Source organism: Aquila chrysaetos, chromosome 23 (genome assembly GCF_900496995.4).
Source record: "Aquila chrysaetos chrysaetos chromosome 23, bAquChr1.4, whole genome shotgun sequence".
In the NCBI taxonomy this organism is placed as follows: domain Eukaryota; kingdom Metazoa; phylum Chordata; class Aves; order Accipitriformes; family Accipitridae; genus Aquila; species Aquila chrysaetos.
In genome coordinates, this window is record NC_044026.1 from 4160456 (window position 1) to 4187961 (window position 27506).

The 27506-nt window shown below is 41.7% G+C and overlaps 1 protein-coding gene across 4 annotated transcripts; it reads right to left on the reverse strand.

Annotated features, from left to right (window-relative positions):
• Positions 1-26006, reverse strand: SLC5A7 (solute carrier family 5 member 7). Of its 4 annotated transcripts, none has more exons than XM_029999218.1 (9): positions 25786-26006; positions 24605-24827; positions 17831-17944; positions 14645-14800; positions 9654-9802; positions 5551-5694; positions 3510-3663; positions 2065-2282; positions 1-1315 (listed from the first exon to the last, which is right to left on the reverse strand). In XM_029999218.1, the coding sequence occupies exons 2-9, from the start codon at positions 24780-24782 to the stop codon at positions 692-694; spliced, it is 1737 nt and encodes a 578-aa protein (XP_029855078.1). In that variant the 5' UTR covers positions 24783-24827; positions 25786-26006; the 3' UTR covers positions 1-691. The 4 variants fall into 4 exon arrangements, with proteins under 4 accessions (XP_029855078.1, XP_029855080.1, XP_029855079.1 ...); XM_029999220.1 differs by lacking the exon at positions 25786-26006 and adding an exon at positions 25572-25593; XM_029999219.1 differs by lacking the exon at positions 25786-26006 and having other exon boundaries at positions 24605-25382.
• Positions 26007-27506: the final 1500 nt, after the last annotated feature.

A 27506-nucleotide genomic window follows, 5' to 3' on the forward strand; every position in this document is an offset into this window, starting at 1 on the left:
TACTAACGTATTTTGCTTAAGGTTGTCTTGCATTAGGTATAATTATTTTAAACTGGTGACTTCATTTTAACATTTTTAATTAATATATGATGTTTAGCACTCCTACAAGGAATTTATTACTATTTGCGCATTTTACTGTCTTTTACAAATAATAAAATACTAGATTTGTATTATTTGAATTTCTTTATGAGGAAAAAAACAATCAGACCAAAAACCCAGGGAAGTCATCTATCTGTCTTTGCTCAAGCAACTAGCTCTTTAGTAATAAATCACTTATAGCTGTAACAATATATTTTCACTTAATGCCAATAAAATGTTGACTGATAGTATTTCAGAATGACTGTACTATAATCTCTTCATATGATGTCCTAGCTAAATAACCGTTGCACTTTTTCTACTACATATATTTTCAATTGTAAATATTTTTTTAATTACACAGTATGTAGTTCTGGGTGGAAAGAATGGGATCTGAGTGTATCTTTTGGTACACACTCTATGATCTAATCCAGCATGTTAGATGATAACAGAAAAGAGTTCCTCCCTTGGGATGCTCCTGCTCCTAGAATCAACTTAAAGAATTGTGCAGCGGCATTTTATTCCCAAATCTTGCTTTTCTTCTGATAAAATGCCTGTTACTATTCTTTGTAGAATATCCTGCTTTGTATTGGTTTTTCTGTGGCTACCAGATTTTTTAATTATCTTCAGTGTTGGACAGCTCTGGACTTGAATCAACATAACTAAAGGCTTCCTTGTTTGTGAAAGTTGAGCTCAAAGTTAGACTGTGTCGTGGATTCACAGGTGCAAGTTCGTTTAATACAATATTGTCACTTTTTACAAGAGTTGCTTTGTCCATGTGTTCTCTACTGTACCTGGCAACAACAGCATCAAGGAAGTCCAACTTTGGTGGCAAAGTCCCACTCTCGAATAAGTATTTGGCTAAGTAGGAGACTATAATGTTAGTAAAGAAGGAGGTAAGCATAGCAAGTGTTTTAAATGGGAATCGCTGGATATAAATATTATTTTCATCTGGATAGCAGCCAGGGTAGTAGATCAAGGGCTGAAGGTAGAGGTACGGTTCTCCGCCAGTTATTCTGAGAACAAGGCCAAATAAGTATCCTGCAATGGCACCGTAGGTGTTGGTTCCTTTAATAAATAACACACACAGGAGCTGGGGGAATATGATGATATAAACAAGGTCAGAGCTGAGGTACCACAGGCCGTACACTGACGAAGCTAGCAGTGCCATTGCTGTTGCTGACGCTCCAAACAGAAAAACAGTGATTCTCATGACCCACACGATTTCTCTGTCTGAAGCCTGCAAAAAAAGGGCAGTGTTAGGTGTATTTTTCACGGCGATATATGTATGCCTACATTTATGCCCATAGTCGATATAAGATACTGCACTGTAAAAGGAAATTTTGCATGACATATTCAATAACATTTACAAACAAATATCTGTCTCTGTCTCCATCTCAAGCACAGAGAAAAAGACCCAAGAGCTTTGGTTGCCATTCCCAAAGTCATTAATCTTTGAGAACAAGGAGAAGTTTGATAACATATCAAAGAAAAAAACAACAGCAGTGTTAGAAATAACTTTTAAATATAAGAACAATATGGCTCAACCAGAAAAAACTGTCAGCATCAGAATTTCTTCTTTTCCATTTCCTAAGAAAAACTCCGACTCACTAGCCCATTCTGTTGTCAAATGACTTCCTGTTAAATCAATAATTCAGAAAGATGTCTCATTTTGTTAAGGATTTAAATAAAGCTTATGGTTGCAGCAATAATTAGGAGCTGCTTGGATAAACTGCAGTGCCATGAAAACTCTTGAAAGCTGCCTCCCCTGAGCTAGCTTTTTCACCTCTGTCGTCAGTCACAACCATAAATACTTTTATGACTTTCAGTTTATTCAATATACTGTTAGGAACAAAATGCTATACTTTTTCTAGTCCTAGGCAGGATTTTGAAAGAGGTGTTTCATTATGAAATTACAGTCTATGCATCACCTAGTTAAGGTCTCACCTAAAATTTTCTCCAAAAGTAAAAATGAAAATATAACCTTACATTTTGCCGAAAGGAAAGCTGGTAAATGTTCCGAGCAAACATAGAACTTGCTGATAAAATTGAAGAGTCAGCTGACGACATCACAGCAGCAGATACAGCACCGAGGCCAAAGAACGAGATATAGACTGGGCAAAGGTATTGGAGCACGATCGGTAAAATCATATCTGCTTCTTTATTAGCCATAGGGTCAGGGAAACCGTAGTCAGTATCATTCCAGGCTGCAATACGGACACCGATATGTTATTAGTAGCATTAGTAGTCAGCAGCTACAGCATCTCTTGACTTCATGTGTAGTAAGCTATTCATATTGCCACATTTTCATTCACATTCAATGGCCAAACTGTTACCAGGGCCAGACTGACGGCATTTCAGAGAGGCAGCGTCCCACTGGTTTCTATTAGGCAGATTTAATTCTGCTCAGCATTTTCCCTTATCTCTAAGCTCAGTCTGACCACAGCCGGTAGTTATCCAGTAGGAAGGTTAATATTAAAACTTTGCATTGCTCATAAATGTTGTTTTCCTCAATAAAACAAGTCTGGGATCCATGCTTGTTTGTGATGTGTTTAACTGTTCTCTTGGATTACGGACTCAGAACTCAAAGCCATGTGTTAAATATTTCTAACAGAACATTTCTAACAGTTTAGCTGCCTGATCACTGTGATGGGGATCACTCTCACTATGGCAAAGACCTTGACAAAGATGTTTTGGTCAAGATAAGAAATTCCTGATAAATCGTAGAATCATTTAGAATCATTTAGGTTGGAAAAGACCCTTAAGATCATCAAGTCCAACCACTAACCCAACACTGCCAAGTCCACCACTAAACCATGTCCCTAAGCACCACAACTACACGTCTTTTAAATACCTCCAGGGATGGTGACTCCACCACTTCCCTGGACAGCCTGTTCCAATACCTGACAACCCTTTTGATGAAGCAATTTTTCCTAATATCCAATCTAAACCTCCCCTGGTGCAACTTGAGGCCATTTCCTCTTGTCCTATCACTTGTTACTCGGGAGAAGAGACCAACCCCCACCTCGCTACAACCTCCTTTCAGGTGGCTGTAGAGAGCGATAAGGTCTCCCCTCAGCCTCCTTTTCTCCACACTAAACAACCCCAGTTCCCTCAGCTGTTCCTCATTATTACTATTAGGACCAAATAAAAGTACCAGAATCTAACTAAAACATTAAATAGAAATATTACGTCTGTAGATACCTGGAATGTACAAAATGAGTTAATCTCAGCCACTGGGGTAGAAGCAATTTCTCCCAAGAGAAATATTCTATAATATTATTTTTCAGTGCACTTTACTGTTGAAGAAGTTATGAGTTGATTAATGATGTCACCTGTCTAGATTATATCTAACATAAGCTTTGTAGGGTTTTCACACATTTATTGTACTACTCATTGTCCATTTACTGTACTATTCATTTTTAATCATTTACCTGTAGATGCTCCAATTGCACCAATGAGTACCGCAGGAAGAGCCATCACAAGACAGCCAAAAGCAGCCAGAAATGACAGAACTTGAGCATATGTGGCAGAAGATGAGGAAAGAACTCGCTGGAAATACGCTTGCCATGGGATTCCTCCTAATGTCTGCAAACACAATTGGCAGCATCGCATCACTGGGGGCAAACTCTGGATTTTTTTTGCTATCACCATATAGAGACCACGTTGAAGCATCACTTGAATGCTGAATGCTGTGTTGCTGCTCTTTCATTTATTTATTGAATATCAGTCAGTAATAGCTGTAGCTTGCATTCTCACAAGTAATGTCAAGCCTTTGTAAATCCACTTAAATCCCATTCTTTTAGACAAGTTATTGCTTTGTACAATTAACACACCACTTTGCACTTACGTAGTCTTTGTAATTCCCAAGTATTGAGAGCTGTATAAATACTTGATAAAGCCTTATGAAAGGTTATAAAATACTATTCTCATATTTCATATTTGAAGAATTTGGCCTCCAGTACCCTCCCCAACCAAAATTAGATTAGACTCTAATAGGATTTCAAAGCAAGATTTTATCTTTCTTTATGAATGCGTGTGGCCATCTAAACAAGGCAACACGTTTTGTATACATTGAACACAAGAATCTGAAAAATTATTCTCCCCTTGTCTTAAGCAACCATGATACCAATAGAATTTAAAGACAAAGCAGTAAAAGAAAGTTTTCTTTTATGGTGGCAACCCTTCTCTTGTTTTGGGTATATAACAGCAAAGATCCTGATTAGACTTAAAATTATGTCTGCAAAATATGACACAAAAGAGTATTACCGAAGGCTAAAAAACCCCAAGTGCTAACAATTCCGTCCTGAAAGCAGGATTTGAATAGTCTCCACTTAGTAAATAAGTGCCTATGACATGACTAAACAGCATGGAAAGAAAATAAAGCAAATTGCTCACTAAACGTGCACAGTCCAGTTCTACACACTAAATGAGACAGGAGGCATTTGGACCAAATAGTGTGTATACAGGTGTTTCATACATGTTTCATGCACACACAGGGACCAAATGAATGTTTTACAGGCAACTCTGATTTTGACTTGCTATTTATGACTGTTTTCCTTTACAGCCTTAATAATGTTCCTTTAACAAAGCTTTCCAAGCATGGGTAAATTTCTTGAGCTATAATGAAACAAACAAGATGAAAAGAAAATGTGTCACAATTTGGCAACATCAGAGCTTTCCTTTGGTCATCAGCAGAGATGAAACCTTCAGGCTTACCAGACAGAATACAGCCACCTGAGCTAATGACATACTTTGGCTCTCTGAGAATCTCTAAAGAATTTAAGCTGGATAACACAATGTATTTTAATAGCCCAATTATCAGAAAACTCTGAAGATTTTTGGTTGAGAGTTTTTAAAAAAACAGAGAAGGAATCCCAAAGTACAACATGATAATAAAAACAGTGTAGAGTTGCTCAGGGACACTAAGAGTGGAAAATGTTAGCATGTGTTGCTAGATCTTCTAATGGAAAGTACTTAATAACCACCGATCCCATGTGTAATGCACAGGTATTAAATAACGAAAGCCCTCAGTTCATTCTGGCATATGTGCTTGTATGAATTCATCCATCCATCTCTGCAAAGCTTTTCTACATCAGCTATACCTAAGGCATATTTAATCATTTGTATAACATATTTATTGCCTTCTGCAATATATAAATTCCTCTGCCAACGATGACATCAGTTGAGTATTAGCTGCACACTTTTAATTAATTTTAGCATAAGTCAACTCTTTCAGCCTGATGATATTTAAATTGCATTCCTGGCAATGCTGACTTTGACAGCTGTGCTACAATATTCTACTGATATTTCACTGAAATCATTCAAATGTGCAAAAATACTAAGAAGGAGTCAAGAGGGCAAAAGTTTTCAGTTTGCTGGAAACTCTTAACTAGACTCTATTATTTTCAGCTGTCACAGTAACACAGTGTGAGTGCTTAAATGTTTCATTCCTTCATACAAACCATCACTTACCAGTAAAAGGAAATTGTCCAGCCATGTGTAAATGTCAAGTGAGTTGATAGATCCAAGCCAAGGTGCTTGGTGCACCTGGTGCACAGCCGTGAACCCAATGTCTGTCACTGCAGGATGGGACATCGCAAAGGGTACGCTGATCCACTGTAACCAAAGAGAAACACTTTGTTCAGGTCTAAAGAAGGCGTTTGAAATCTGTGAAATTTTAATATTAACATGGATCTGTTTTTCTTCTTCTTGCATGCTGCAGATCAAATGCCAAATTGCTCAGCTGACTTGCAGAAAAGTCAGGTTATGTGTTGGTGGAACATCTCCAAAATCCAGAGAGCTAGGTAATAGATAGTGTACCTCTGTCCTGCAGAGTATGAATATGAGCAGAGAATTAATCAGTGTAAATTGCAAAATCAGCACGAAAGACACATTTATACATCTTCATTTTATTTTCCCTAAACTACACATATGTTCTTTACACCCTGTCCTGGACCACACTGTAGAGAAACATCTACATATAAACTTGTGTGCAATAGCATCAGGGTTTGCCAGTATACAGGCATGAGACATCACAAACACACTTGAAGGCTTGGGAATTTGTTTTTAATTCAACAAAAACTATACCGTGACAAGAGAGGGGTACTATTAGTGAACTCCCATCTTTCTTGCTCCAGAACACCCAGTAGCCCCGTGTTACAGCACTTTTCTGCCTTGAGGGTGACTTCAGTCTGGGCTCTTGACTATTTTCAGTCTCTGTTTTTGATCTAGGCCAAGAAATCAGTTCAGAAACCCTTCCCAGAGACAGTTTTTGCCAGAAAGTTCATCTCCTTCACCAGCTGACTTTTTGTGCATTTACTTGCCAACTCATTTTGCAGTGATGTAACTCACTTTCTATGCGGAGAACCTAAGCAGCTCCTACTGAGATGAAAACCAGGCTTTGTGCTGTATGGAATAGACCATCACAAGCATGGCATCCTTAAGGATCCAATGATATCCAAACCCACGCAGATTACCACAATCCAACTGATTGCATTTAAGCATGTGGGGTAACAAAAGCAAGGAGGGGAGAAATCAAACATCTTCCTCTACTGTGTTGCACAATTATTGCAATAATGTGTGAAGAATATTTTGCAGCACTGCCTGTTATTCAGGCTGTTTATCACGTACCATAGTATTCTGTTCTCAGTTACATGTTAAACTTTTCCAATTTAAGCACTTGGGCAGAAAGATTCCCTTCTCACTGTCTGCTTGGGCTTTTCTGGGAAAGGTCACCAAAATGTTTCAACTGTCTCCAAGATATTTTGAGGGAAAAACATATTGTCAAAATTAATGGACATTAATACTCTTTTTGTTGAGAAATTCATGGGGAACAAGGACGTCAAATGGATTTTTTTATCCTTGTTTGTGAACCTCAAATGTCAGACATGTCCAAGTGATGAGCTTCTGAAGAGCTGTAGTTTGCCCATACTCAGCTGAGATTTTCAGTAGGGCAAATTTCTAAAGGTCCGTCTGTAGCCTCCATGCCACGGCCCAGGATTTCATAGGTATTGTATTGCAAATGCATTATGAGCTTTTGTAATCCATACCAGTTCCTGACAGTAATCTAGCTCTCTGTGGTCTCAAGGACTACCTCTGCATTAGTAAATAAAGCAAGTCAAGACACTTTCTCTGGCCCTGCAGTTCACTGACATGTCATGGTTTACATCCATACATCTAGACTCCTTTCCCTGCCAAAAAGGACAGCCCTGAACTCTTCCTGGGAACTATCTGGGAAAATACTAGTTGGCGTGGGCCAAAACAGTGCCAGGACTCTGTTAACAATTAAGCATTACAGATGATCCTGTTTTTTCACTTTGGCACTGTTTAACTTGCTTAATATAGACATAGACCCGATGTCTTCATTGAGCCCTTCCTAACGGGAATAGAAAATTCCCTGTTTTGAATGCAGGGCAAATAAAACCAAGGTTCATGAAAGTGAAGCAGAAACTGGGACTTTATCTTCGGACTTGAATCTTAGGGGTAGAAGTAGCAGGTAGCTAGAAGGACCTGGACCTCATGGGGTTGGAAACCAGAAAAAAAGGACTTCTGCATGGAGGCAAAGAGTTTAGAATGGGGAATTAATAATATGGCTGAGATGGAGAGTCTGTAAATAGTGGGGATACAGTGCAGGATCAGGGAAAGACTCACCGGGCAAGATAAAGACAAAGAGCTGAGAATTGCAGATGTGGGTACAGGAGAGTGAGGAGGGAAGGAGAGAGACTACATGGGATTGCAAGGAGAAAACCAGGGAAGTACTGGCTGGGGTAGATGTTATGAAAGCCTAAGGAAGAAGCTCTGTGGTTGAAATGAGGCGCCAGGCTAGGGAACAGAAGTGGTTACAACAAACATCTTCTCTTGGGTAAGGAGCAGGAGAGGAACAGACATTAGAGGGATAAGCAGTAAAGCTCTGGTCAGTGGGAATACAAACTGCTCCAGAGCCTGGAGGAGAAGCTGGGACACGTGAGCCTGTGACATCTTCTGCTATGATATCTACTGTGAAAGTCTCCCATCTCATCTAAAACTGCCTCACCTAGAACATGACCATTTAGATGCTATCTGATGCTTCCAGTCCCACTAATGACTCTTGAGGTTATGAATGTGGTTTCTTCTACGTGACATTATTGCTGTTTATTTCAAATGGGAAATTACACAAAGAGCCCAACCTGAATTAAAAGAACACTATTAAAGCTACAGATCCCATCATTTAGAAGACTGCTATACAACCTTCATTTGCTTTCCTCTCCTGGTCAGGTTCATGCTGCCTTTAATACAGGATCACATGTTATTCCCCCAGGATCAGGGTTTTTAGCAGTGCATGAGTTGTTCTCACTGGAAAAGCATTTCTATATTGTAATTTATCTACAATTTTGGGAATTTCTGTAATGCACAACATATGTAGAAACAGAATAGTTCACAAATATTAACATGCATGTTAGGGAAGGAGACAGTATTTTCCCCACTGTGCCGGTGAAGAACAAAGGTACAAGAGAAGAAGATCTGGAATAACTTCTCATTTGAGCTGGCCAGCTGGAACACTCAGATTTACTTTTTCAGGGTATTTAGCACCTTTCCCATGAAGTCAGCTACAACGGGGAATGCGTAGCACTTCTGCAAATAAGGCCATAGACCTCACGGTGGGATGCCAGAGGGTGAGGACACACACAGGGTTGGTTGGCTGAAGCAATTTCCCTAGAGCTGCACAAGAACTCTGGTGAAAGCAGAGAAACAACTCTGGGTCCCCAAGGTGCCATTCAGTTCCCTCACCTTGAGCCACCCCGTTTATTTCAGCCCGTCTCAGTTCTCTGCACACCTGTAACCATCTATTACTGCCACTGGCAAACAAAGGCAGCAGCTTCTTTGATCGCACCCCTGTGATCTGAGCCCCGTTGCATCGATGTTTTTCAGAGTAGGGCTTAAAAACAGCAGTAAATAAAAGCAAAGGCTACCCTCTAGCATATCATTGGTAGCTGATGAAGGGATATTCATATCACCATATTCAAACAGCAAGGTCATCTGGTGAAACTTCCTATACTATGGTCTCCAAGGACGGCAGAGGGAAATGAGGGAAAAACCAAGAAGGTGATTTAAAGCAGAAGGTTAACTAAGCTGCGTGAGTAGGTGACAGCTACAGGAAAGAGAAGCAGGAGAGTATCAGCTCTGCAAGTCTGATGCCAGCGTTTCTGGACTGCTTTACCGACTGCTTCCTACGTCCGATGCCTCCTTCCAGTGCCTGTGCCACAGTCCTATGGACAGATAGGGAAGGAGTCAGCTCCAGTCCTATTCTGACTTAGATGTACACTCAGCAGGAAAATTGCAAGAGTGTTTGCGCTATCAGACTGGTTGGAAAAAAGCCAAAGAATTGGGCCTCTTGGTCAGCATTGCTGTCAGAGCACGGGCTGCTCGTTGATGTAAACGCAGAGTCTTTAAAGTCAGGGTTCTGTGAGTGGAGATATTCCTTCTCCACGCTTTCAGTGAAGACACAGTTCCAAAACTGAAGCTGGGCAATAGGTCTCAGCAATCATCATAATGCTCAGGGTAACATCCTCAAAAAAGGGAAAAAAAGCCAAACTTACCAATCCCAGGAAGATGCAGAAGAGCTGAACTACATCGGTGTAGGCCACAGAATAAAGCCCACCCACAAGCGTGTACATAGTTGCAATCAGGGCAGAAATAATAACTGAAATATTGACATTAATGTCAATGATCACACTTATAGTGGCACCTGTGGAGAAAAACAGAGTGCTGTGTGTTAGTTTATGTCACAGCATGTCCGATGAGAAGGCTCACCTTTGTTAAGGTGCTGGTCTGACACTTGGCAACAGCATGAAGATATTCCCCCTCTATCTTTTGCAGACCCGTTCTGCACCTTTGAAGGGAGTGGGAAAAGGAAGGCTTCTGTTGGTCTAAGTTTAGCATCTGTCATTTTGCAGGTTCTTAGGAAATGGAGGAGGGAAGGGTCCCAACAGCCTTTCCTTACATTGCTTGAGCTCTGTAAGGACTACAAACTCTTGTTCTGCCTAGGGAAAAGCAGCCACGCACAGACAGCTGAAGTCTCCCCGGGTGAGTTGCAGCTGCACGGGAGCAAGTGTGTCATCGCAGCGCAGACTAGGCCTAGGGGAGGTCCGCTGCAACGTGTCACACCCTTTTGTATCTCTCCCACTTACGCTCTGAGCTAGCCCCTTTTGACCAAGGAAGGAACGGTAGAGGAGGCATCAGCTATAGGGACAATTGTCCACTGACCCTTCTAAAGTGCCCTTGAACTGTTTACACGGGACAAAGGTGGGTTTCTTTGCAAACTGGAGTATCCATCCTCCATTGTCGATCTAGAAACCAAGAACTTTTCCAAGCACCATCATTTCATTTGTAGAAAGCAAACCACAATGTTGAGCTGATGAGTCAATCTCCACAAAACAGCTCATAGAATCAAAATGCTGCTGACACTGAAAGGCACTTCTAGAGATTGTCTAGTCCAAGTCCCCACTCAAGCAGTGTCAGCTGGAGCAGGTTGCTTAGGATCATGGTCAGTTGTGTCTTGACTATCTGCAAGGATGGAGACTCCACAACTTCTCTGGGCAACCTGTGCTAGTGTTTGACCTTTCCCACTGTAAAAAAAAGTTTTTTCTTAAGTTGAAATGGAATTTCCTGTAGTTCTGTTTGTGTCCATGCCTCTTGTCCTGTCACTGGGCAGCACAGCCTGGCTCCATCTTCTTTATTCTGTTTCCCTCCCTGCCAAATCAGGTATTTATGCAGATGGATAAGAATCCCCTGAGCCTTCTATTCTCCAGGCTGAACAGTCCCAGCTCTCTCAGCCTCTGCTTATATGCCAGATACCCCAGTCCCTTAATAATCTTTGTGGCTCTTCATTAGACTCTCTTCAGTATGTCCCTGTCTCTTGTATTGGGGAGCACTGGATCCAGCACTCCAGATGTGGCCTCACTAGTGCTGAGTAGAGCGGAAGGATCCCCTCCCTCAACCTGCTGGCAATGGTCCTTCTAATGCAGCCCAGGATGCTATTGGCTTGCTTTGCCACAAGGGCACATTGCTAGATCATGGTCAACATCCTTGCCTTCTAAGACTCCCAGGTCCTTTTCTGCAAACCCACTTTCCAGCTGGTCAGCCCCCAGCCTTTACTGGGACATCAGGTTGCACGTCCCCGGGTGCAGGAGTTAGCATTTCCCTTTGTTGAACTCCACAAGGTTCCTGTTGGCCCATTTCTGTAGCTTGTTGAAATCCTTCTGAATGGCAGTACAACCGTCTGGTCTTTCAGCAACTCCTCACAGTTTTTATTTTCTGCAGACTAGCTGAAGGTGTACCTGGTCCCATCAGCCAGGTCATTAATGAAGACATTATACAATACAGGACTCAGTACTGACCTCTGGGGTGCACAACTGATGACTGGCCACCCGCTGGTGTCCATGCTGCTGGTCACAACCCTCTGAGCCCAGAAGTTCATCCAGTTTTCAGTCCTCCTCACTGTCCACTTATCTAGTCTTTACTTCATCTATTTGTCTATGAGAATATTATGGGAGATGGTGTAAAAAGCCCTTTTTGAAATCCACAATATGCCCTGCTCTCCCTTCGTGAACCAAGCCAGTCCGCTCCTCATGGAAGATGTCAGGTTGGTCAGGAATTATTTCCTCTCCATAAAACTATGCTGACTCCTCCCAACCCCCTTCTTGACCTTCATTTTTGTTTGGAAGTAGTTTCCAGGAATATTTGCTCCATCACTTTCCCAGGGATCAAGGTGAGGCTGACCAACATTGAGTTCTGGTATCCTCCTTCTTGCCCTTCTTGAAGATGGGAGTGACATTTGTTTTCTTCCAGTCTTCAGGAACATCCCTGATCACCACAGTCTTCAGAAGATTACTGAGAGTGTCCTTGCAATGCTATCAGCCAGCTCCCACAGCACTCACGGGATGCATCCCATGAGGTCCCATGAGCTTGTGTCTGTCCAGTCTATTTAAATGTTTCCTAACCTGATCCTCCTCCAGCAAGCGTTCCTTGCCCTGGACTTTTGTAGGGTTCTCAGGGTCCTGAGATTCCTGAAGGCTGGACTTACCAGCAAAGAATGAAGCAGAGAAGGCACTGAGTACCTCAGCCTTTTCCACATCCTTTGTCACCAGGTCCCCCGACCCATTCAACAACAGACAACATTTTCCCTAGTTTATGTACTCATAGAAGCCTTTCTTGCTGCCCTTCATGGCCAGATTCAAACCCAGGTGGACTTTGGCTTTTCTAAACCCATCTCTGCATGCTTGGACAGTGTTTGTATTCCTTCCAGGTCATCCATCCCTGCTTCCACCTCTTGAATTCTTCCTTTTTTTGTCTAAGTCTAGTCAGGAGCTCCTTTTTCATCCATGCAGGTCTCCTGTCAGCTTTGTCTGTTTTCCTGGTTGTCAGGATGGACTGTTCTTGAGCGTGGAGGAGGTGATCTCTGAATATCAACCAGCTCTCCTGGACTGCTCTCCAGGGTTGTCTCCCATGGGGTTCCCCCAAGCAGATTCCCGGAGAGGCCAAGCTCTACTCTCATGAAGTCAATTGTTGCAGTCCTGATTTTTGCCTTGTTCCCTCCTCTCAGGACCCTGAACTCCACCATTTCATGAACACTGCAGCCAAGTCTGCCTCCGACATCCCTAACTAGTTCTTCCTTGTTTGTGAATAACAGGTTCAACAGAGCACCTCCCTTCATCAGCTCCCTGATCATTTGTGTCAGGAAGTTGTTAGTGCATTCAGGAAACCTCCTGAACTGCTAGTGCCCTCCTGCACTGCCCTTCCAGCAGCTATCAGGATGGTTATACATTTCCCTTAGATGTATTAGTTATTTCAAGTGATTGCAGTGTTTTAAAACCATGTTTAAAGAATTCCTCTCCTTCTAATTAGGATGATTTAAATGAAACATCTTGCAGTAACTTTTAGTCCTTGCAGGTATTGTGGATGGATATTCTTGACCACATAGATGGAAGAGTTCTGGCAACGGAACAGAACATGATGTGTGATATATAAGAGCTGCTGGAAGCTGCCAGGTGTTTTTTTTGCTGTACAGTGAGCCCTCAAAGTTCATGTGCTTAAGGATTACAAGCACAGACCTCTTTCACAAGCTGGAAGCCCTGTCTTTCCCTTCTACAATGCTGCCAAGCAAGGAGTCATGAGGAAGGTCAAATAGTGAAGAGTACTGGGATTAAATATTCATCAGTGAGGATAGGTGTGCAATTTAGGAGGTGTAATATAACCAGAATATTCACAGAATAGTTAAAATAAAAACCTTCAATGACTTTTGTAATCATTGACAGTCTTTAACTGTCAGTTGTTAATATAAACCTACTAGAAAGGTATTTGCACCATTTGCTTTGAAATATCACAGATTAGCTTTTCCTCAATCAAAAAGCAAGTATATTCCAAATACTCAGAGTGTTCTTCAAGTTATTCAATTTCTATTACCTCAGCATGTATTTTGTTCTTAGTCCTTTAGGGTTTTGTGATGAAATTGTGGTAAACAAGCCCCCCATTGCTTTGCAGTTCATCAGAGCACAGTTGGAGAGTACCTTCAAAGTTTATTTTCTGTTTAAAATAGCTTGTGCTAGAAAGCATTACCACATGCATGTGCACTATGAGTATGATTAGCTGGTAAAAGTCAACTACTGGTGCTTCAACTCAAGGGCTTTCTCAGTTCTTGAAAGGATTGCTAAATTCAGGCCTGAAATATAATTAAAAACCCTGGAAACTGATTTTTTTTTCAGGACTGAATGAGTAGTTGGGTGATTTTCTATTGAGTCATAGTTCCACTAATTCTCTGTATCCTTTCTTGAATCCTAAGTATTTTCTTAATTTTGTCAAGTAGAAAGCCATTTACAATTGAATAATACTTCAATTTATTGATCAGCATCTGTTTTACTTCTATTATTTGTGCTATGGAAAGTTCTGTATAGGTAGGTCTCCTGTATGCAAAGGATTGTTTTGTTTAGATGCATTGGCAATTATGTTTCATATCTTTAAGGGAAATTTTGACTGCCTTCTGTGATCTCAGTGGTGTAAAAGAGAAGCCTTGACATAAAAGGGACACTTGCAATCACTCGTGTCACCTTCACAATTAAAGGAAATTTGTTGTTAAATCTTTTTATGCCCTTTGAAAAGGGAAAACTTGAAGGTACTTGAGGCACTGGCACAGGTTGCCCAGAGAAGCTGTGGCTGCCCCATCCCTGGAAGTGTTCAAGGCCAGGTTGGATGGGGCTTGGAGCAACCTGGTCTGGTGGAAGGTGTCCCTGCCCATGGCAGGGGGGGTTGGAACTCGATGATCTTTAAGGTCCCTTCCAACCCAAACCATGTGATGATTCGATGATTGGATGATTCTATGAATAGATACCTTGTGTGCCTTTCCATCACCAAAATAATTAATGGGGTACCATTACCAGGTTTAATTACTAGTTAGCACGGGTCTGAGAACCGTCACACTCTGAATCATTTGGCTAGGATAGTTAGCATTTTAAGCCAGAATTTTAATGCATTTCTGGTTTTCTTAATCCTTTCCACCTGTGATAAATTAATATTTATACTGCTTATTCCTTACCTAAGGCAGAGAAGATGGCAGCAGCCCAAAACATTTCTCCCATTAAAGCTGGAATAAACAGTAGTCCTCCCATCCTTTTTCCGTAAAGCTGCTGAAAAGGGTCTAGCATTGTCACATAGCCTTTGGATCGCATGGGTTTTGCAAAAAAAAGGCCACCTACAAAGAAAAGTAGCATAAGACACCAGCTGCAGTGGAGAAAAGCATTGCTATTAAGGGGTAAAACATTGACTGTTAGTTAAAGGTACAAAAATATCAGTATTGCTGTTTGTTTGTTGTTGTTTTTTAAAGAAGTAAGTACAGTTATATATCCTCTAAGAACTCTTATCTTACATCTGTCTACAGAGTTACAGAAACACATCCACACCATTAACATCTATGGCTGATAATGAAAAATAAGTTTGTCTTATTTTGTCTGGTTCAGTTTACTTAATCTGCCATTATGGATGATGTCAGAGTTTTGTCTAATTTTGGATCAACCTAAGGGAATGGCTTTTCTACCTAATCCTGTTCATTCTTAGAGCAGAATCCAGCATGAATTTTCACATGATCCTACTCTAAAAATAAAACTGTCTGGGATTCCTGGATCAGAAGTATGAGTTCGCACATGGTTTAGTGCATACACAGCAAATCTGATTCATTCGGGACAATTCAGATTTATTATGTATGCTTAAATCAACCTTACTACACCTGTAGGGTAGGTCAGATGCCTTCTGCGCTCTGCAGGTGTCAGGCTCCCCGAACGTTTGTCATACACTTATATCACTTATGCACGTTCAGGAATTTGGATGTATCACAATTCCGCTCTGCCTGGCTGGCATATGGGCTGAATATGTACATAAATGTGCAAAGGCCTCACCGTTCTAATGCACAGTCCTCAAATTCTTTCTGGCTGGGGAAAAAAAAGGGCATATCTCAGGAAAGCTGAAAAAGCCCTTGTATAGAAACCTGTGTAGTTGAGATCTGCACATGACTGTAACTAAGTAGACTTCTACCACAGTAAAACTGCTGAATGCAATATATAAGGTGCAATAAAAAACCTGGAAAAACAGTTACCAATAAAATATACTATACAGTATTTGGCGACCCTTAGTTAGGTTCTTCATCACAAGATGTGTAATGTTTTCATCGTATTGTACAGAAGATTTTCCACCTTTCTATGTATTGCCTTGTATCACCCATATTTCTTCATTTCATTAAGTTCCCTGAACAGAAGGTGCCAGCTTACCAATCACAAGTTATTTATATTGTTTATGTTAATGCTGTCTTTAGGCAGGTTGTTTGGATGCAGAAACCCCCCAGCATTTTTACTATTCTTGGATTGGTCATGGATCCTGTTCCTATTCTACTTCTTATGTCATCATCACAAAAGACAACTAAAAGAAGAAAAAAAGAGTCACTGGTATTCCAATCTATTAGGACGTTAAGCAAGTGTCAAAGGAAATAGGAGATATTCTAACCTTTAAAACTAAATTGCTTGAAAATTAGGAAGAGTAGTATGCAGCACAACACTGAACTAACAGGGAGATTATAGCAATCTTAAATCCTTCCAGTCTGAAGCAGTAATATTTCTTCTAGCCTTGTATTTATAATTTTGATTTATTTGTTTTTAAAAAAGGATGAACAACTCTCCCCCTCAAACCTGCATGTACAGATCATGCCTACAGAAATGCTTTCTTCTCTGTGCTCTGCGGAGAGATCTATGGTTACACAATACAGACTTCTTTTCTCTGCAATGGCCATGATAATTTCCAGGAAAAAAATGCTGGATATCTAAAAACAGCCAGAAATGAGGGGAGAGGCTAACTCAACCCCTTCTAGGCTATTATTAATTTGTGTCAATTCTACAGAGGCTGAGAGTCAGGAAGATGCTTGTGACTACAATCCTAACGACCGCTTAATAACATCAATGGGTCATGACCCTCATGAGCTCATAATGACATCAACTGATCTCCAGGCAGACGTCTACTGGTATTCTTTTCCTTACAGGAAACAGAGCTGCTCTCAGGGATGGGAACTACTACTGGAACTGGAGCTGGCCCACACGTGCCAGAGAGGAACTCTACGACGGGGAAGGTTTCTGCCTGCGAAGAGACGACAGCCAGGACAGGCCATAGGAAAGCATTTCCCAGGGGAAAAAATAGTCAGGATGGAAACCGAGTTGTAGGGGAAGAAATGAAAGGGGCAAAAAGACCTGGATAAGCAACCAAAGGAAATGAAGGGACAGACTGGGAAGGAGGACCATGAGAAAAGACTCACAATAGACTGAGAGGTCAAGTACTATTAGAAAAACTAATACAGTGGTCATATTAACGAAAGATGAAAAACACGGGATCTTTTTTGGAACAACATTCTTTTTAAACAGTTGCATCGGCAGTTGCCTTAGGGACATGATCTGTTCACAAACTGAGAGGATGTAGCTGACAACTTTGTGGAGTATTCATCATGGCTCACAAGGCAATGCTTTCGTTGCAAGCTGCTCCATGTGGTTGAGACACGGTGAGAAATTTTTTATTGCTATGATTTCTGAGACTACATTTCAGGAATTAGAGGCCACAGCATTAAGTTTGTAATGCTGTCTGTATTTTACACTCTGACCCTGTATATAACAGGATTGTGTATTTGCATTTTGACAGGTGATTTGGAGTTTTGTACTGCATTTAAGAGGATGCTTGGTACAATTTTAAGGGAATAGACTGGTTCTGCTGCAGACTTCCTACACAAAATTCAACAAGTTACTTACTTAGACTCTTGGTGAAGATCTTTAAGGTATAAGCACTTCCTTAACCTCCTGAAAGGATATTTGCCACTCTTGAATTCCAAGATTCTTAGATGCCCTGATACTATCATGTTCTAGATAATATAGGCACTTAAAAAACCCTGACTATATAAAGCTTAGTATATATAATTAAAAACAATCCCACAACAAAACCTTTCTTATTGTGAACTCCATAGATCTCTGTGGTTGTAATAATCAAATATGTCTTGCCAAGGCATTCAGGAGACAAGATATTCAAACTATTTATAGTGATTTTCTGTTTTTCTTTTTAATCGCCAAAGCTATCAGCAGAAGGGATCCAGTTTACCTCAGTATCTTTTTATCAGACTCTAGTTGTTTCATTTCAAATGATGGACTTGTCATCAGAACTGTTTAAAATGAGAGACTATTAGGTTTAGTTCTTTGCTTACCTAAGACCAGACTAAGGGAATATCCGATAGGTGCCTGAGCCCAAGCTAGACCGTAGCCTGGGACATACACAGCTTCTGCTGTCCCATTGATGTAACCTCCTCCAACCCATGTGGCTGAAAAAGAAGAGGTGGAAAAGTCTTTAATGTGCACAATAAAAGAAAAAACCTCCCACCTTGTAGAATGAAGTTGTCATCACTCATAATTTTGCTATTTTTTATTTTATGTACTGTACAAGTGCCAGACATGGCATCTTTCCATAAAAGATAGTCCTAATACAAAAAACTTACAACCTAAGCATATGAAAAAAGAAGTCAGGTGAACTGAGACAATCATCAAAGCGTCTAAGCATCTGTACAGTCAGCAAAGATGTGAGGGCTGAGTCCCTCGCTATTTGTTTACAATGAACGAAGCACATCAACTCATTAACCATTACCATTTTCTTTAAGTTACTCCAAATGAAGGAGAGATGTAAGGGGAGATCTGAAGAAGAACAGTAAACATACATTGATAAAGTCATCCCAGCTGGGAAAACTCAGAGCATTTAAATTTGACAAGAGTTTAATGAAGCCATCATTTACTAGGGCCTTCATGAAAAAAACTGCACTTAAAACCTTGCTAAATTTTAAATTGTGGCTACACGAAGCACATTTAGTAAACTCTGACTTCCCTAAATGCTATATTGCCATATAGGGCTGTGGTAGTTCTGTGTTGCTATTTAAGTTAGAAATTTTGACTCATTTATGTTTGCGCTTGCTGAAGACCTATTCCCACAGTGAATTGTGCTATCTGTAATATTTCTGATTTTATCTCTCTAATTCAGACCCTTACTGAATTAATTCTCTGCCTTGAAGAGAAGTTTCTACATTTGATAATTTGGGACCTACAGTATGTATGAAAGAAAGTCTCCAACACAGAAATGTATTGTGATTACATCTGCAAAAATAATTCATAACAAATTATGTAATAAAGTTTATGTCTTCTTGTTTGCAGATTCCATGCAAGAAGATCTTGATTTTCTCTAATAACTTTTATGAATCTGGGCCTGTAGTTTGAACAAGGGCAGGCAGATCATTGAAAGTACTAAATTTTTGCATGCTATTTTGATTTACCTCAGAAGCCTTTGCCTTCTCATATAAAAACAGTTCAGGCTTTCTGTGTAAAAATTCACAATTGTAAGAATTTTGTTTTCCTTGATGATTCTTCAGAATTTTCCTAGCATCTACCATCATACAAGCAAACCTGATTTTATGTTTAAGACAAACAATTGGAGGTAAACACAAATGAAGAAAATTTAATTAAGATTCTTAAAGAAATTTCATGAAAATCTAAATAACCACTCTTTTCCACTTAACTGTGATATCTCTCAAATACTACCAGAGGGTATTTTTTTAACTTGATATAAAATTACACCATGGCTTTAGAATCAAAGATCTCCAGCAATCAGAGCATTACAATTGTCCCTCTTTCAGCATTTTGAAGCACAGGAATGGACCGTTCTGTTGCTGGAAATAGTATAATAGACTTGTATGAAGGATGCCCATGCAGAGAATGTCTGCAACAAAAGAAATGTCCCAAGGAACGCTGTTATTGCTAGACTTTTGGGTATCGAGGTCTATTGTGCACTTCAGAGACAAGACAAGAGGTGAGCGATGCCCTTGTGCGACCACATGGAGAAGATGAGTGAACACTGATCCTTGATGGGAAGAGCAGAGATACAAAGTCTGCATAAAAAGTTGTCAGATATTTGGGATTTTGTGCCTCTGGACAGTGTAAATTAAGGTAGGTGGGAATATGATACTTTGGTTACCAGCATCCTAGAATCATAGAATCATGGAATCATAGAATGGTTTGGGTTGGAAGGGACCTTAAAGATCATCTAGTCCAACCCCCCTGCCATGGGCAGGGACACCTTCCACCAGACCAGGTTTCTCCAAGCCCCATCCAACCTGGCCTTGAACACTGCCAGGGATGGGGCATCCACAACCTCTCTGGATGACCTGTTCCAGTGTCTCACCACCCTCACAGTAAAGAACTTCTTTCTTACATCTAATCTAAATCTACCCTGTTTCAGTTTAAAACTGTTACCCCTTGTCCTACCACTACACTCCCTGATAAACAGTCCCTCTCCATCTTTCTTGCAGGCCCCCTTTAGGTACTTTAGCCTGTCCTCATACGGGAGGTGCTCCAGCTCGCTAATCATCTTCGTGGCCCTCCTCTGGACCATGTCTTTCTTATGCTGGGGTCCCTAGAGCTGGACGTAGTACTGCAGGTGGGGTCTCATCAGAGCGGAGCAGAGGGGCAGAATCCCCTCCATCGACCTGCTGGTCACACTTCTTTTGATGCAGCCCAGAATGTGATCGGCTTTCTGGGCTGCGAGCATACATTGCTGGGTCATATTCAGTTTTTCATCTACCAATAACCCCAAGTCCTTCTCCACAGGGCTGGTCTCAATCCAGTCATCGCCCAGACAATATCCACGTTTGGGATTGCCCCGACCCGTGTTCAGAACCCTACACTTGTCCATGTTGAACTTCATGAGGTTCACACAGGCTCACCTCTCTAGCCTGTCAAGGTCCCTGTGGATGGCGTCCCTTCCCTCTAGAGTATCAACCACACCACACAGCTTGGTGTCATCTGCAGTCTTGCTGAGGGTGCACTCAATCCCACTGCCCATGTCCCCAGCAAAGATGTTAAATAATATTGGTCCCAATACAGACCCCTGAGGGACACCACTCGTCATTGACCTCCACCCAGACGTTGAGCCGTTGACCATTGAGTCCATGACTACCTGGGATGTGTGTTGCCTATTGTGCCTCAGACAGCACAGACTTATGGAATAGGTTGTAAGCACCTGTATAAAATAACAACAGTAAATATTTAAAAAGGGAATTGTATTTGTCTCCTTCCCCAGAAACAGCATGAGCACAAATCCTGCATGAATGACACCCACTTCCAGACAGGGAATAATATCCCATAGTCGAGGACAGATGTCCAGCATTACTGCAGCTGTGGTGCAAGGAGGCTTCAACGTCCGGAATCGATTTGCCTGGAGTTGCTACTGAGGTGGCGGGTGTTCTCCAAGGGGCGCTTGGACGCTATGCCTAGCTCCCTGATTTTCTTCTGGAGGGAGACAGGTCAGTCCCCTTCTGTGGGATGTTGCGGGGGCCATTGCCCTCCCCTGGCTGGGGACAGGAACAATGCCCCGCGGGCAGGTATCGCTGGGTAAGGTGGCATGGAGGATTTAGCACTTATTTTCAATTTTATTTCTTGATTTCTGGATTAGGGTTTGAAAACCAGCTGCTGATCAATTTTTCTGTGCACGTGACTGTTCTGGAACATCTGCCAAGGACCCCAGAGCTCTAGGAAGGTGCTACATGGCTTTTTCTGAGGGGGTGAGTGGGTAGTCAGCAAGTACATTGACATCAGTAAATACATTAGAAAAGAAATAATGGGATATGATAGGATGGGGTTTCAACCTTAGATATTAATTTTCTGATCCTCAGTTTGCTAAGCCACAATTTAAAGTTAGTTTAATACCTTTTTTGGTGAAATTCTTTTTGTTTTTCTAAATCAGACAAAAGGAATATAAAATTTAATAATCTATGGAAACACTCATGTGGTAATCTATTTTAATCCTCTCTTTGCCTGCCGTCTGAAGGACCAAAAAACGCAGCAAATACCAATATCCATTTAAAACATGCACCCTAGAAAATGATCAGACAAATACTAAGGATATGGAGTGCAATTCTGCTCCTAGTTCATATGAGGAACACAGAAATTAATCTCAGAGTTCATATATATTGATATATATTAGAAAATCAGATTTTTTGGCACTTCTTTGTGAATGATCCCTTGTCTGACCACTCAAGTTATTGAATCAACCCATCAAGTTCTGTAAAATGAAAATCCTGACCTAAGGATTACAGAAAAATAGAATTTTGTAATATTTCTTTTTTTTTCTTGTGGAAGGATACGTAGCTCCATCCAACTAAAATGAAGAAATGACATCAATAATGATTACCTTTTTGGTCGTGTTTGTAAGCAGTTTATTATGTCATCTCAAATATTTCCTTTGGGGTTTAAGCTCAGTCACCAAAATCAGAATAGACTCAAGTTTGTTGCAGATACCACTTCCTAAGAATTTCACCCACACAAATTAAGGAATGCTAATATTTAATGCAACATTTTAACTATAGTTAAGTAAAAATGATACACAGATTAAAGGCATGTCTACTGTGGTACTATGTTAGGTCATTTTAATATGAGCTGCTGTGATCCGTCCCCAACTGAAGCTTCCCACTCTTCCTATTTTGATAATTGCAGACACACTCAGCCTTCGGCAGGCTTTGTGGTCAGGCGTTTCAGCAGTTAGTTGATACAGCTGCTTCTTCAGGATCATCATATACATCCAAGTATGTCCACAGTCGTTATTCGTAGGGAGTGCTCTGGTTTTAAGGCTTTTAAATGCCATTAAGAAAATCAGCTATAATTACATAGGAATCTTGAGTCCGTCCCTGTGAAGTCACGATGCTTCTGCCCTGAATTTGATTTTAAATTTATAGGCTGAGTTCTGTCATCCTCCCCACCAAGTAGCCCCCAAACTGCTACCATTTTTATAGCCAATAGCTGTGGAACGTGGTAGTGTTGGTCTCGGGCAAGAAAGACAGAATTAGGTCTTATCTCATAACCCAAAGTACTTCATGTCCATACTAACAATATCCTTTCTGGAGATCTTTAAAAATATCTTATTTTCCTTTTATGGGGCAGGCTTTGCTTTTTAATTCATATTTAGTCAATTAAATCTGTAAAATATAAAGCCTATGTTGGAATAGCCGTATATCCCTGGAGGCATGGCTATGAGGTGCAAAATCTGCATCTATCATTTTTAAAGAAGCAAATGTGCCCTTGAATAATGTGACCATTTAGTAAAAATTAGTGTGGATTTTGATCAGCTTGCCTTCACAATTATTTTGTTATGGCTTTACAAACAAAGTATCCCAATCACCCTCACCGAGACAAAACTCAGACTAACCCCTGACTCAGTAGACCTGTGCCCACACCTAACTTTTTGTGCCAGGCATGGTTCCCCAAAACTGAAAGTGTAATTTACTCGCCATCTCAAGCTTTAACTGCCATATTTACAGAAGGCAGAGGTGAGAAAGTATGTGAACCCTGACAGTATAAAATTCATGAGTGTTTTAGCTGCACAAAGGCTTTAGGATCAGTTTGATGTTGTACCGCAGAGATGATATACTATGCCATCTCTAGAGCTTGCATGAAATGGGACGAGCATACGTGGGTGGGAATTGTGGTGGTTATAGATACTGCCTGCAATATAGGAAGCCCCAGTTCAAGTCTCATCTCTGCTTCAGCTGTTATGAAAAATATTCCTGTAAAATGGGATTAAGGAGTCCAGAATTTGTGTCTTCTTCCACAGGCAAAGCTGTTAGTCATAACCACTCACGTGGGGAATGTCTTGTTTTGTCTCCACTCCCCTGATCTAATGATTACGGTTTTGTGGCAAGCAATATCTCTGCAAAATATTCCAGTTTCAGTACTCTTGAAGACATTTCATTCAGCAGAAAGCAACCAAACCAGCTTTTGTTATAAGCAGAACCTTATCATATCTGATGCTTCAGTAGCCAATGGATATGTGATAGAGTAAATTATAGCAAAGTGCTAAAAGTAGAATGTCTGCCTGGGTTCAAACTTTATTGACTTTTACAAACATTCTTTACTCAATATCCAAATATTCAGTCTTCGAGTGAGCAAAATGCCTTTGCAAGGGGATCGGAATTTTTCTTGATTAAAGAACACAGAAATTTGGCCCAAGTTTTTATGTGTCTCATCCTTATTAGATAACAGTGAAAACAGAACAGGGCAAACCAGCAAAACATAAATATAACCTGATAAATCCAATTTAGTAATTGAAGGGGCTTTGCCTGAATAGGATTTAGAATGCAAAAAAAAAAAAAAAAAAAAAAAGGCATGTTTAAAAATTAAATTGCTTAAATAAAAACGGTGGGCCAATTCACTCTTCTTATAATGCATTTTTGTTCCTATCCCATATGTTAGCTGTAAGACTTGAGATTTTGGACAATATTGTGAATATCTTGTTTACCCAGGTAAGACACCTGCTTTGACTGGCTCTGGGAGTCACACAGCACTGCTTACAAATTAGTGAAGAACTCGTCCTTCACCCAGGCTTTTCCTACTGATACCACTATTGATAGTAATGTATTATTTTGTCAACCTGCTGTAAAAGAAGCTAAAAGAATTCACAGAGTAAGTTTGCTGAAAGCAGTGGAATTACAAGTTTGGATTTATGCCAGTTTTCTTTTAGAAACTTGCTGTTGCACCCCCCCCCCCCATCTTTTTGCATATAAACTTTGTTTTACTCAGATTAAACAAAAATAACTCACCAATTTGGATTGCTTTAACAGCAATAGCAGTTATTTTAAAACTGGATTTCTTGTTAATCTATATAAATTCTATACTTCTGTCCCAAACATATCTGATCTAAAGATGAATATGAAAGCAATGAATAAGAAATATAATATATTCTTCCTGTATGATTTTAAAATATTTGTTGTTTTTATACAGATCTTACATTTGGCTGTTCACTATACAATGTTAGCAGCAATTGGAAATAAAGTATATATATTTTCTCCATTTTGCATTATTCAACATGCAGATTACACTTCTTCATTCAGACGGAAAACTGACAAGTTATACGCTGGTTAGCAAAAAAATAAAGGTGATTTTTTACATACCGGTCATTGTAAATCCACCAACTAGCAAGCCAATGTCTCTTCCACCGACTATAATAGCTTCGCTGCGATCTCCTTCGCCGCCGCTGTTCTTGGTTTTCCAAGCAGCCCATATCCCCACTGCCAGGATAGCCAGGTAGAATACGACTATGGCCACCAGCCCCTCCACATGGAAAGCCATGTTGAAGTCCCGACCGTTTCTTTGATTGCTATTTCATTAAGAGCTCTGGAGAGAATGCAGTGATACGGCTGCTGTTAACAAAACTGGTAAGATGCTTTTTAGAGTCAGTGTACAAAGGACACTCGGACCGTTCTGGTGAATTTATGAAATGAGTATTTCAGATGTAATTGAAAATAAGTTTACATGCCAATTAAAATGCCTGTGGAGCAACAACCAATAATTGTAACCTGCGATTACAATGGGAAACGAATGATGTGCCTGAAAGCTACGCAGCTCTCACAAATCAATTACTGAGCACAGAATTATTTTAGTGTCACCAGGTCCCCGGTGTCTGGGAGCTCTTCAGCCAAGAAATAGTTTGGTACATGGAACAGGATAGAAAATCTTGGCCATGTGGGCTGTTACCAAAGTCTCTATTTAGTTAGAAGACAAGCCACAGAACTGTTTTAAGTTGTATGAGAACTATGGATAAGTAACAGCTCCAACAGCAAAACACATCTTTTAAGTCTTTGTGTTGGAATGCTCTCCTTTCCTCTTTCTATCACCTCCTGCATTTCAAAATCTCTGCTTTCTTTTCTGCACCATTCAACCGTCCAACATGAAATGCATCCATCTGCTCCCACCCTCCATTCGAGAAGTAACCGGACAACTCAAAAACTGTCGAACCCCCCAAATTTGGACGTACGCGAACTACAAGCAGGGGTGGCTAGAAGAAAAAAACTCCCGGCCGACAACAGCAGCGGCTGCTCCTTCCCCAGCCTCCCCCCGGACCCCCCCCCCAGCCCTCACCGAGCTTTGCGCGGAGCTTTGCGCGGAGCCAGCCCTACCTACCGGGCGGGGGGGGGGGGGGAGAAGAGGAGACGCGCTCCGCGCACCGCGCTCCGCGGAGGTACCGCGTCTCTCTGCGCGGCCGCGGACCCCCCTCCCCGCACCCACGACGGAGGTGTCGTCCCCCCCCCCCCCCCCCCGCCCCACCACCCCGGCTCCGCGCTCGCCGCCCCACCTGCGCTCCGCAGCCGCGCTGGCCAGCAGCCCCCGGGGCACGGTCGCCCATCCCGGGTTGGGGGGGGGTGTGGGGGGGGGGGTTGGTGTGGGGTGGGGGGTGTTGGAGTTGAGGGGGGGGGGGGCTTTGTTCCCGTCCCGGGGTTTTGCCGTTCGGGGAAAAGAGCAAAAGGCAGGATCGTCTCTTGGCGGAGCGGTGAAGGCTGCGTCGGGGGGGGGGGGGGGGGGGCTCGTGGATGGAAAAAAAAAAAAAAGAAAAGAGGAAAATCCCTTTATAAAGGAGGAGGGTTGAGTGGGGTGAGAGGACCGTGTCCGTCAGAGCTGGGGGGGGAGGAAGGGGGAAAGACGTCAGAGGGCTAGGGGACGTTGGGGGGATGTAAGGATGAGTCAAGGGAGAGTGATTGTCATGTCATGGCAGGGGAACAGGGTTAGGAAGTAAAATCGGGGGGAGAAAACAAAAGGGAATGAGGGGGAGAAAGGACGGAACGGGATCATGCCAAACCGACAGGGAAGAGGAAGAAAAGAAAGAGCTGATCAAAACAGACGTGCTGAAAAGAGCGCTGGAGGAAGGGGAGAGAGCAGAGGTCGGGAGCGGGAAGGGGAGCTCTGCCCTCTCCGTGCCCTCCCCGGCACCCATCCTGCACCACCCTTGGGCCTAACGCCGGGCAAGCACCAAGCCAAGGCACGGCTGCGTGGGGCTGGTCAGGACCACCTTTCCCCACAGCTCCCTTCCAAACCTGATTGAACGTGCAGCCGTGTTCCCCAGCTGCAGGACAGCTAGTTTTCGGGGCTCGCCTTTTTTGCCATGCCTCTTCTAAGCCTCACCTGCCAAACTATGGTAGTATCGGCTTTCCCGTGAAAGGACTCTTGCTCTCTGTCTCCAAATGATGCTTGACAATGAGCCTCGATGTGCTGAGAATAAGGGTACACGTGCAAAGAGGACCCACACGTGCCCTTGCCCCAGTTTTTACAAAGGGAAGATCGTGCTGAGCTGTAGCAGTCACTGCCCGCTCTTGAGAGGCAGGTAACATGGGCCATTGGCTCGTGAAGGATAGAAAAGTAGAAATAAAAAGCCCACAGGAGTACGGAACTGAGATTGGTAAAAGAACTAATGTAAAGCAGAAAATAGAAAATCATCCTAGTCTCAAGAGGAAAATGCAACGTGGGAAGATGTAAGAACAGAGAGGAGGACGGTGGCAACTCAGCAAAGCTTGGCCAACTGCAAGGAACGACCCAAGGGCTGGCACTTTCCTCCTGTTTGCCAACTGCCTGGCCAGCGGAGAGGCTTCGGCTGCCTGCTCACCGACTGCTGAGCACATCACACCAAGTAGCATGTTAGCCCCAGCCATTTATTATGTCCATTATGTGCAATAAATTATGATTGCACGCTCATAAATTGTGTACGTAATACTGCTTTCAAGTCCCTGGGCTCGGTTGAAGAAGCCCAAATAAAGGTGGCCAAAGAATTAAAGGTTAGAAATGTTATGATTTTTGTCAGCCGGTCCCAGGGGTTGTTGAGTGATGCAATGTTTGCTTTGGGAGACTGCAGTAAAAACTTCCTCCCAGTAAAAGGCAACAGAGACACATTTTAGACACAGGCGAGCATCGAGGCGCCTTCTAAACAGAAATCCTGTCATAAGTAAATACAATATAAATAGTAGGTAGAAGTCAGAGACCTTGGAAACAATGTTGAGGGTGTTTTAATTAGGAATAAACAAACAA

Coding starts and splice junctions, on each gene's coding strand:
- SLC5A7 (XM_029999218.1), bottom strand. CDS start 24,782: ATGGCTTTCCATGTGGAGGGGCTGGTGGCCATAGTCGTATTCTACCTG. Junction 17,945..24,604: donor TGGTGGATTTACAATGACCG/GTATGTAAAAAA, acceptor CTTCTTTTTCAG/CCACATGGGTTGGAGGAGGT. Junction 3,664..5,550: donor TGGACAATTTCCTTTTACTG/GTAAGTGATGGT, acceptor TTGTGTTTGCAG/ACATTAGGAGGAATCCCATG.